This window comes from Aulonocara stuartgranti (genome assembly GCF_965226115.1).
Source record: "Aulonocara stuartgranti genome assembly, chromosome: 3".
Classification (NCBI taxonomy): Eukaryota; Metazoa; Chordata; class Actinopteri; order Cichliformes; family Cichlidae; genus Aulonocara; species Aulonocara stuartgranti.
This window is the reverse complement of record NC_138941.1, coordinates 74,650,267-74,662,601: the sequence shown is the minus strand read 5'-3', so window position 1 is coordinate 74,662,601 and position 12,335 is coordinate 74,650,267. Positions and strand designations below refer to the sequence as shown.

Sequence of the window (12,335 nt, the reverse complement as noted above, 5' to 3'; positions counted from 1 at the left end):
TGCTTAACATTCTTCTTTAAATGTGAAGTAGGACACTTATGCATTTTGTGATGTCTTTGATATAATGTTCCCCGTTACATTAGTAAGGGAGGACCTTTGATTGGGCCTTTCCATACAACCAGATCTGCTCCACTGTTCCTCCAGAAAGATCAGCCAATCGCTGAAATGTTACTGGAGTAATGAACGACATTCTTCCAAAAAGGTAAAGGTGATTCCTCAGAACATCTTTGTATGGATTTACAGTCATCCTTCCTTCTAAGGAGACAGACCCCCACCCCAGCATAACAGAGCCAGCAGATCCTCTCCATACAGGGGTCAAGGGTTCAAGTCTTTTTCCTTCATTAGTCACCCGCCTGTATATCTGGGATATTTCAGACTACTGGCCTCGTCCTTGTATCACTCATATGTCAGATTTTATCGCTTTAGCATTTCTAACTTGGCGTGACTTTTACGACATTAAAAAATGAGAATCTTCTTTCATCTTAAACACAACAGAAGCTGATGAAGTGTGCCGTAGGTGTCAGGGCCTGATTGAAGAGAGAGGCTGTTAATTCTGCTCAGATCCCAAGGCATTCTCACATCTTGCTGCAGACACAGTTTGATTTAGTGAAGAGGGTCCTGTAGAGACTGTCAGCAGCTGAAAACTGATGCCCAGCTTGACAAAAGACAGAACACACTGCCAGAACAGGCTCGCCCACTCATTCTAACTCGGGTCAGACGGCAAGTGTGTGTGTGTGTGTGTGTGTGTGTGTGTGTGTGTGTGTGTGTGTGTGTGCGTGCGTGCGTGCGTGCGTGCGCGCAGGCTTATTTTGTAGTTTTTTTCCTTATGTCTGTATTCGTAGCTCTTGTGTCAAGTAATGTGCATAATTTTGGACATTAGCTTGATTCCACATTTTCGTGTCAGTCTTTTTAATTCTCTGGATTTAAAAAAAAAACAAACTGGGAGAACATCAATGATATTGTCACATTTCAGTAACCTGCTGTGAAACTCCTGATATTCATGCACATGATAAGCTGATTTACACCCCCACCACTGCCACCTACCTAAACATTTCTGCACATTTAACACACCCTTCCTTTGACAGCAGTGGTCTTTGTGAGCAGGACAGTGGGAACTCCACACTGTAAAAACTGTTAAGCGTTAGCTTGAAGAAGACGAAACACCTCAAATATGAGGCGGTCCAAAATTTTAATCCATAGGAAAGCCTCAGATCCTCGTCAGAGCCCTTGTGTGTCATAACTGTTTTTGGAAGGATAAGGAAAGCTTCCAGATTCTTGCTTTTAATGTGGTGTAGGTGATCATATTTGGAGTCTGAGTTTAAACTGAATATTAAGCCTTGCATTAAAATGTGCACTTAGTTGAAGTGTGTTAACTGTTCTGGATATTATATAGTTAAGTGTAGAAAAAGGCAGATTTTGATCTCTGTGAAGAGTTTTAGCTCAATCCTGCTTAATGCTCCCAAATCAGCCGAATCCGTTCCCGTTTCTCTGACCTTCTCCTTCCTCTCAAATGTCTCCTGTCCAGTTTTCTTTCTGGCACACTCACCTCCTCTCATCCTTCTCTCTTGTTGAAAAGATAAATAAATGAACCCAAGGGTAAAGTTAAAGTCACTGGATGACTGGTGATATGAGCAGCACACTGTCACAGAATGTACGTAAAAGCGTGAATTTGTCTGTTTCTGTCCTGGGGCAGAAGTCCAGATGTCAGGTTGCAGTGATGACTGAGCAGCACACAGTGAGCATGCATGCATGTGTGTGTGTGCGTGTGTGCGTGCAAGTTGGACAAAACAAAAGTGAGAGGGATGGGGGAAGTAATTCTCTTCACGCTTGACTGCGTGTAGAACTGTGATTGCTTTTCCTCAGGTGTGACAGCGGCTCCTGAAAGCACGCATTCGATGCGATCATTGTGTGAGTTTAGCCCCCAAGTTGTGCGGATGCTAAGTATGATAAAATGATTTCCGAAGCTGCGTGTGTGTTTGCGAGTTGCTGTCAGCACAGGTACGGCATGTTCTTTTTAAATGTCTGAGCTCTTCTGCTTTGGCAGAATGAGAGATGTAGAGTGGGAGGGAGCTGTCAGTGTAGGGACATTTAACGGGTGGGAGGTGTGTGTGTGTGTATTTGTTTCAGGGTTGCCCAGTATGAGGGGATTAACCCTGTGGGAGTTTGCACTCTCATGTGTAGCCAACTGTGCTGTCTGCTACAGCTTCACACACACACACACACACACACACACACACACACACAGACTTTGCGTTCAGTCCGTCACATCCACAAGCCTTCGTGTGTACATTCACACGTAATCTGGATCTGTCTGTCTCTGTTTCTTTGTTTCAGCTTCACACACACACACACACACACACACACACACACACACGCACAGGTCGTTTCCAGCACCGAGGGGTCTGTGCAGATCGTGTTGTTGTGACACAGACAGACTACTGAGCGACCTTTAAGTTGAGGCCACGTGGCTGGATGTGGTCTGAACCCAGGGAGGGACGGCATGAAGCCAAAAGAAGAATCAAGTCAGGGTGGAAAAGGTTCAGTTTGGCAGGGAAATCCTCCTCTGGTCGCTATGACAACGGTCACACCAATATGAACACACTCCATCATGCTTCTTCCCAGTCTTCCCCTGATTTATTGCCCAAAAATGTTTGTAGACAGCTCTCTCCGGTGCTCGGTGTGATGTTTCCACAGTTTTCTGTTTTTTTAGTGCCAAAATTATTTATCATCTGAGCTTCTTCAAACACGTAAGCCTGCATGAATTTTGAGAAGATAAGATGTGGGCAGCATCCTTTCATGCTCCCCTTAAGGAAGAATTTTCTTTACCACACAGCATATTTAGTAATAGACACAGAAGTAGTTCAACACAGCGGCACGGTGGTTAGCACTGTTGCCGCACAGCAAGAAGGTCCTGAGTTCAATTCCAACATCAGGCCGGGGTCTTTCTGTGTGGAGTTTGCATGTTCTCCCCGTGTTTGCGTGGGTTCTCTCCAGGTACTCCGGCTTCCTCCCACCGTCCAAAGACATGCAGCTTGTGGGGATAGGTTAATTGGATAATCCAAATTGTCACTAGGTGTGAATGTGTGAATGAATGTGAGTGTGAATGGTTGTTTGTCCCTGTGTGTTGGCCCTGCGACAGACTGGCGACCTGTCCAAGGTGTACCCCGCCTCTCGCCCTATGACAGCTGGGATGGGCTCCAGCGCCCCCCGCGACCCTGAAAAGGATAAGCGGAAGCGAATGGATGGATGGATGGATTTGAGCGGCGTAATCTATTGATAGTTTTTTGGCTTTTGAAGTGCAGATGGCTATCGGCACAAATGAGCATCTAAATGGCTGAGTGGAGCACTTGGGGAGCTCTGAGACAGCCAGTGAATGAGAAGGCTCATTGAGACGGGGTGAAGAGGATGCAAACAGTTCCGCATGGTGGCCCGGGTGAGTGCTGGCTGGCACGCTTACAGAAGAGGAGAGTCTCCTCCAGCAGACAATTTTGTCTAATGACTAAAGAACAATTAGCGATGAAAGCAGGATCGGGAGTACCTGTGTGCTCTAGTTTATTACAGCCACCTGTACATGTGGACATGTAACAGGGTGCAGCGTTATTGTACGGAGTGGATCACAGTACACGGATAAGCTCACATTAACATGTCCTACACACCCCCACGTGCACTCGCATACTACAGGTTGAATTAATCGGAATAATAACAATACATTATTGATGACTGTGTCAAAACAGCTGTAGATAGAAGACCAAAAACATACATCTGAAAGGCAAAGCGCAGGATTTCTGTTTATATCTATACTGTATATTGCAGTGCAGTGTCAGTGTGTGTATTAGCATTATTAATCAGTGTTAATAATGTGTGAAGTTGATTAATGTGCTTCACATTGCTGTATGCACTTCAGAGTTACTGCCTATTTCAATTTAAATATGGATGTTTCTAGCCACTGGGTAACCCATAGGAAGATGAAGGACCGTGATATTTTACTGTATCATTATTTATGTTTAATCCATACTTCATACTGATCATTATGTACTCTGTGAAGGGATGACATTTCTAATATTCCCAGATCACAGTTCTGATATATTAATGTTGTTTTATCACTGATACCAAAACAGTGTTTCGATCTTTTTATTAAATGCTTTGCTAGCAGCTCTAAGAGTTAGTACTGCAGCACAGCAGCATTTAAGGAATCACAGGGACAGCTGGGTAATGCTGATGATTAGCAGGTTTGTGTTTAACAGGTTTGCCATTAGAGTTGAGCATGTTAGCAAATTTGGACTAAATGCAAAGTACAGCTGACTTTGATGGGAATGATATTCATTGTCAACCATATAGTTGTGCAAAAGGGAAGTGTCGGAGGGTAACTGGACTCATTAAGATGCATCATCTAGGAATTATACATCTCTGTGAATTGTATCAGTATCTGAAAGTGACGACCTTAACAATTAGGAAAAAATCTATTAAAGACCTGACACAATATCAGAGAGATGCATCAGTTGTTTACTGAGCATTCAGCACAATGGTCTCTGTCAAATGGTGGCTGTCAAGAAGACATTCTGAAGGAAGGGAAACTGGGAGAAAAGGCTGAGGTATCCCACATTACACAAGATCTGGACTAACAGGACTAAACCAATGTCGGCAGGAAGTCAGCAACGATGTACAATAGTGAGTGTCTACAGCCATCTGTAAGACACGGTGGAGGCTCTGTCATGGTTTGGAGCTGTTGTTGGAGAACTTGTCAAAATTGATGCAATTTATCAATCTAGGAAAGTACTTTCAGATTTTGACCCACCATTCAATACCAACTGGGAAGGATGTGAATCGCAATGGCTGCATTTTTCAGCATGACAGTGTAAACACACGGTCAGTGCAGGAACAGCGAATCTGGATAGAAAAGCACACTATCGAACACTGTCAGTCATGGATTGGCCTCCCCGCCTGGACCTCAGCACTATTGAAGCAGTGCGGCATCTCGACAAAGAACACAACGAAAGGCAGTCGACCTCCAAAGAAGAGAAAGGGGACGTCTGGAGAACTATTCCTGAAGACCCATAAGACTACTTTGGGGGATTTCCTTACCTGGATGATTTTGCATACATCAAGATGTTCCTGAAGACTGCCTGAACAAACAACAGGAAAGCTTTCCTAAGATAGTTCAGGCTGTGCTAAAGGATAAGGTGGTCATTTGTCTTACTAGCAAACGTACAATTTATTATTGGAAAAACAAACAAGACCTGATTAAGTTCATCTGCTGTGTGGATAAAACAGTGCAGAGGTTTAACCTACCTGGCTCAAGCTTGTCTTAGATGTTTATATACTGCAGATACTCTGTCGATCATTCAAACCTGTAACCAGTGTTTGTTTCCTATACTGCCTCTGGTTGTCAGCTTATTATACCGACGGTCATGTCAGTCTACTCAAGAAGTTTCACCTCTACCCTCCTGCAGTCGTCCGATCTTTTCTCATTTTTCCCTCCGCTCCTTGTTTGTATTGTCATTTCTCGCTCCGTTGTGAACCAGAGGTGGTGCAGGGCCAGGAGGAAATGACACGTGTCTGACAGGAAACCGCCCAGGGACCAGACAGGGCAGCTCTCTTTAACTTCGCTCTGCTGCCTGTCCAACACTGCAGTGACACACAGACATGCACAAAGACAGGCAGCCGGTTTTTCTCTCTCTGGTGACCTGAAGCCCAAATTCACATTCTTGTGAATACATACTTAAATTATTTGTTTGGGTTTTTGTCTTTTTTTAAAGCGTCATTGCTGCAGGCAGGACTGGTGAACCACGCATGTATCCCCCACACAGACACACACATAATAATTTCTTGACTTGGTGTGGGCATGACAGCATAGCAGCCACTTATTGAAGGGTTATTTTGGGTGAGTGTATGGGAGTAGTACAGCTGTATTAAAGGAATAAAGAGAGCAATCATGATCAGCACGAGGCCGCGCTGTGTGCCGAGATGATGCGTTGACACAGAAATGGTTTAAAGATGTAATTACACTGAACATCTTTCTCCCGGACAGTAACACTCTTCTTTAGTGACTGGACTGCTGCCACACAGATGGAAGTAACATAAAAATGACAATCCAATTACTCAAACCATTTTCACGCTTGGCCAAATGGCGACAACTGACTTTCTTTTTTTTTTTTTGTTCGTATTAAAACAAATGGTTTCTATTTACTGTTCCAGCACTCGTTTGATTTTTCTGCTTCTCAGCTGTAATTCCTGTGTCCCACACACAGAATTCCAGTTTTCCATGATGCTAAAACAAAATGTGTGTATGCATTAGGAATTAGCATACAGGAGGGGCTAGCTTCACTGAAATCACTGCCTTTGAGCAGATGCACAATACTTCAACTCAGTTCACTTTTATTAATTTACAAGCATAACAGCATGTCTTCTGTTTGATGTCAGTGAGAGCAGCATACTAATATGGTCATATCAGGCACATGTCAGCATAGAAGCCACACCCCAGAGTAGAAGCCACACCCACCTGCTGTTCAAACCTTTTGTCTTTGAGGGACAGCCAATCAAAAGAAGCCTGATTTAAAGCGAAGACCATAGGAGTTAAAGTGGCTTGTTTGAGACAGAGGATGGTCTACCAAGTACTAGCTGGAGATGAGATGTTAACTATTTTAACTGGCGCTTGGATTGAGTTTAATTAACCTCTCTTAATCCCGATTTGTTAATTAGAGATTCAGCACGTACGCTTCTATATGCAAACATTATCCTAATCTTGAAGCATAAATGTTATCATAATGGCGAACTGATTTATGGTCAAAGAAATGTTTACTGCACCTTGTTGATCAGTTCTGTCCTTGTAATCTGATGCCACATACTTTTTGCTTGGCTCTTTCAGGTCTTGATGCTCGCTGATGGGGACACGGAGAGTTTCCTGTGCCAGCGCCTGCCCGTCCTCTCCTCCATGTCGCAGCTGCGCGGTGTAGCCACAGCCTACGTCTGTCAGGACTTCACGTGCTCTCTGCCCGTCACCGACCCACAGGAGCTCCGCCGGTTACTCCTGGACGGAACTAGGGCTGAACGATTATGGAAAATAATCTAATTGCGATTTTTTGCCCCAATATTGCGATTGCGATGCGATATGCGATTATTTTTTAAGGTATTTGTCTTCTGTATTATTAAACAAAGACAAGCAATACATCATATAGTATGGCCAATACTATATTACATTAATTTTAAACTGTTCTTTCCTGGAAGACAGACCTCTGTTATGATGACATGAGGTGATGCATGAATTGATGACTGACATTTTTATTTAACTTCTTCAATCACAACAGTATATTTGAACATACACAATAGTTTATTTTTAGCTTACAAACATCTGAGCATAAAGTGCTGACAAGGAACCCTGGTGTAAACATTAAAATGAAAGTCAGTACAATGTGCAGATTGCAGAAATATACATAAACAAAATCAGTGGCTTTACCACACTCAGTTTTTCGACATCTGTGAACTACTAGACAGTCATTCAATTAAAAAATAATATTAAATAAATAAAACTAATAAATAAAAAATACACACATCTTACTGATCTCTGCAGTCAGTAACATTACACATAAAGTGCAAACATAATAGCAATTGTATAAACACACACACAAACACGCCTTTAAAGTTTAAAGGAGTGAGATTGGACGGTCTAGTTCTGATTAGCGTCACCGCTGTCTCGGTGGAGTTTAATAAACTCGGCCGTCTGCTTCTTGCTATCTAAAATATAACCAGACACTGGTGTAAATTCTCGACTGTCTCATACTTCTGTTTAATCAGTTTTCTGTTTGACGTTTAGTCAGCTGTGTGAAAACCAAGGAGGAACCCACCCGGGGGATTAATAAAGTTTTATTTTATCTAATCTAATAACTTTAATCTCAGCCAAACCGATTTACTCACGAACAAACAAAACACTGAAAAAAGCCCAACAATAACATTTTTAGGTTGTCTAAGTGACTTATATATTACGTTTAACCCGAGCAGCGAAACTCCGCGGTGATCTGAAAATGATGTGCCGGGAGTTGTGCCGTTCTCGGCCGCATCAGTAACCCTCGAGCTCCCGGCTAGCTGTCGAGCTGGTGGGTAGCAGACGCCTCTGAAAACGTCGAAGCACTTTTGCAAATATGGGATATCTTGATAAACCGAGCAGATATTTGATGTTTACACAACTACTTTCTCGCCTGAAAATATGTTAAAAGTTTATTTTGTGACCCAGAAAGATTAGTATGAGTAATTTTAAAACTTAGTAGCGGCCGCCATTGTTGGAAACTGGAGTTTGGCTGGGCCGCGCTATGAATTCTGGGATATGGTAGTAATTTGGACAGCCTTCGGCGCGTCGCTGTGACGTAATCGGTCTACAAATGCGGCCTCAGGAGGATGCAGCCCATGAATTGTATAATATAATCGCAGTATAATCGCAGCCTTTGCGGTTAGAAAATTGCACTTGATCATGGCGCGATATTATCGCAAATGCGATATATCGTTCAGCCCTAGACGGAACTACAAACACGCAGATAGAATGACAGCTGAATAAACTGACCGAGCATGTTATCCTCAAAAACTGCTCTTCTAAGACCTGCAGCTCAAGCCTAGTTCTTTTTTTGTTGGATGTGGCTAGTGAGTCCGGCTTTGCCATCACTGGATGGCGGTGCTTTAGCAGCTGATGTTGGTAGGGGTAGGGCTAAGGAATCTTGTTAGAGATTTTCTACATTATACATTATAACCAAATCTCTATAATACAATATAATCAAGTGTGCCTTATATTCTAACCAAGTATGCCTTATATTTTCTTGTGTTCATATATTTTCACATAACCAAGCCTATTGTTGAAGAATCACCTAACCAAGTCTATTGTTAAAGGAAAACATGATGCATTCCTTACCTCAGTGTCTGAGATGTTTGACAAGCATGATATACTTCTGTATTCTTATCCCAGTGTGTGAAAGATCAGATAAGCTGATTTAATGTTTAACCTCTTCCCTGACAGTTAAAAGAGGAAGTACTATGTAACCCATTTTTGCCTTATAAATAAAGCAAGCAGCCTGTGCTCGTTGTGTGTGTCTTCTCAGAGAGACATTCACCCGTGCGCACGTTTTCTAATTACACTCTGAGTCGGTCTGCAGTTGTCTCATTTCTCTTACTTGTGTTTGAACAAATGTCTACCCTTGACAAATCTTGAGGGTGTCGTCCTGCTAGCCATTCCACATCTGTTACTCCAGCCTGTTCTTTATCAGCAATACCAGGTATTACCTCAAATATCAGCTCCAGGTTTTAATTCAAATCAATGTGTAGAAATGCTCAGATGAGCTAAGCAACAGTGGCAATCTGAAAAACCTGTAGCAACTTTGCAAAAAGTTGTAGCTTTACCGTTACCCCAGAAGATCCCTAATAGAGGATAAACTGAGAGCCCTTTAAATGAACTGGGCCGATAACATTTTGCAGAGGGACCTCTCCGGCATGCGTTCCAGCTCCTGTGTTCACGACACACGGATTTGACAGAGGAGACCTGCCTGGCGGCGGTTGATTTGTGTGTAACCGTGTACATACATTTTAAAAACCATTGCATATGATGCTTTTATCTGTGAGGAGCGAGTCTACTGAAACTGTTGCACAAAAGATCCGCCTTGTGAATGTTGTCTTTACCTTTAGACATCATAAAAAAACAGAGCATGTATATTCACAACCCCCGAATAATAAATCTATTTCTCCTACAAGCAGTGGGTGTTTGATTTTTGGATTGATGCTTCTGTTTTGTTTGAATGTGCTGCGTTATGTAATGCAGCTATAAAGGTGCCCAGAATAAGTGTCATTTTTGTGGTGTTCGTTTTTGTCTGTGACGTCCAAGATGGGGAAATTCCATGAAGGAGTGAGTGAGTCTGTCCCAGCAGCGTTTTTCTTCTCTGTACTATAAATACTCGTACAGAGAGAAGCCGTCAGTTGTGTATTCTCTTGCTGTCTGTTTCCCGCTGTAGGCTGGGCCAATGTAATGTAAACATTGTGTGAAACACTTGGGAGTGTGTGTATTACTGCGTGTGTTTTAGGGAGACACAGATGGACCGCCGATGTCGAGGCAGGCAAGTCTCTGAGGGTCGTCCTCTGAGCTACGGAAGCAAAGCGAGAAGAAAAAGACGAGAGGAGAAATGCAAAGTTTCCGCAATGGTGGCGGCAGATTCGTGTCCTTCACCTCGCATCCACCGCTGTCCTTTAACAACACGCAGACCATCTGCACTTGTTTACTTTTGTCTCTGTACTTTTGTCAGCCAAGTCTCCGCCCTCCCCTCCTTTTTTTCGTGTCACCTTAAGATTGAGGAGGGATCATATTGGCAGACGGCTGCTTCTGTGGAAGAAGAAGTAGCCAAGAGGAAAACAAGGCTGTGGGGAGGAAGAACATGAGGCAGAGGGAGAGAGATTTGAATGAAATGTCCCAGCATCACTTTTCTTAACTTATCAGATTGTGAGCGGTTGTTCTTTCTGTCTGTTGAAACATTTGGATGCTCCTTTTCTTGTATTTCCACACCGCTCTCTCTCGCTTGCTTCCTTCTCCTCCCTTTCCTCTCATCTTCTCCCAGGATTGGACCCCTCTGTCTTGGTGGCATATACACACTGGCCATTCCACTGCTGTGCCATTGGCATTGAAAGCATGTTGGAGCCTCTGTCTCATTTATTGAATCCTAGTCTACAAGCACACACAGTCCCCCTCCTTCCATCACTCCTCTCATTATTGTTCTCCACTAATTGTTTTGATGAGCTGCACAAGCTAAATTTTAATTAGCACTGAGATTAGTGTTTGACCCCAGCTAACCTGACGGCCCGCTAATTATGAAGTTGTAATCTGCATGCCTCAGATCTTAGTCATGATATGAATGATAAACTTGTACATTTTGAGCAGCACCTTTGTAGAAAGAGGCTAAATGGAGTGCATACGCAAAAGGCATGACACAGTAATACAGCTGTGCACATAAAGGAAGAGATGTTTTAATAAGGTTTTTGTTAATCGTTTTTTTGAAAGATATTTTACTCATTTTTAAATAAAAATACTTAATCTGCACTTTTTAATTAAATTTTAATTTAATTTCTATAATATATCACAATTTATGAGATTTAGTTTCAAATCCACAAAAAAAGAAGACTGGTTTCTAAGTCTGCACATACAGAGGGAGGAAACAATTATGTGATCACCTGCTGAATTTGTTAACTTGCTCAGTCACAAAGAAATGAACAGTCTCTAATTTTTATGACAGTTTCATTTTAATAGAGAGAAAGAGAAAGAATATTGACCAAAAATCCAGAAGGAAAAACACATTACATAAAGGTTATGACACAAAGAGCTCCATTCCCACAGTCAAGCACGGAGCTGGAATAACATCTAAAGTCGGGGCTGTTTTTCCACCAAGGGTACGACAACTTCACCGCATTAAGGGGCCAATGGACCAGCATGTGGCGTAAAATCTAAAGATGGGTCTTCTAACATGACTAAAGAAGAAGCCCATTAAAGTTATAGAGTAGGCTAGCCAGTGTCCACACCTCAATCCTATAGAAAATCTTTGGAGGGAGCTTCAAGTTGCTAAGTGATAGCCATGAAAGGATTTAAAGTTTCTGTAAAGAGGAGTTAGCCAAAATCTCACCTGAAATGAATGCACACCTGGTGGTCAACCTCAAGAAATGTCTTCCTGCTCTGCATGCCAACAATGGTTTTTCCAACAAAAATGTTCACGCGATGTCATGCACATTGCTCAAAAGTTGCATGCTGTTTTGGCCATGATACAGCCACCAGTTGCTAGCTTAAAATGCATATTCCTCGACTGTTTGGCAGTGGTTCTTGTAGGCTTCCTAGAGAGTCTCTCACTGCAGCAAAAACCTCCTAGTCCTTATCTAGTCAAGTCATCTTTATTTATATAGCACATTTAAAAGACATCAAGTGTCGGCCAAAGTGCTGAACAGAGGGATAATATAATTAAAAAGAGTTAAAATAGATAAGATGAAAACATTATAAGACATCCATGTATGTTTGTAAAAAATATGTGTACATGCAAATATGCACATACATGTACAAAAATGTACACATTCACACATAAGCACACATACGTGAACATAAAATACATGTATACGTATATACACATTTCCACAGTTGCCTGTAGATGTTCATGTTTATCTGTAAATAATTGCTAACAACTAGCCTAGCAACAGTAAAAATCTGAGCTAGCAAAGGGCTACAAAAAGGTTTGTAGGACTGGGGCTCACATTGTTGCCATGATTGTCGCACATCCAAAATGACAGATAAGTTAACGTCATGTGGTTAGCGGTTGCATGTCTGCAACCACTTA

General features: G+C 42.3%; 1 protein-coding gene across 1 annotated transcript in view; it reads left to right on the top strand.

The window, feature by feature from the left end:
* LOC309703502 (spermatogenesis-associated protein 20-like) overlaps positions 1-9,725 on the top strand; it is a 57,017-nt gene extending 47,292 nt beyond the window's left edge. Inside the window, exon 16 of the mRNA XM_082528387.1 lies at positions 6,866-9,725. Within this exon, the coding sequence (XP_082384513.1) occupies positions 6,866-7,069 (204 nt within the window). The 3' untranslated portion in view covers positions 7,070-9,725. The remainder of the gene's footprint in view (positions 1-6,865) is intronic.
* The last annotated feature ends 2,610 nt before the right edge of the window (positions 9,726-12,335 follow it).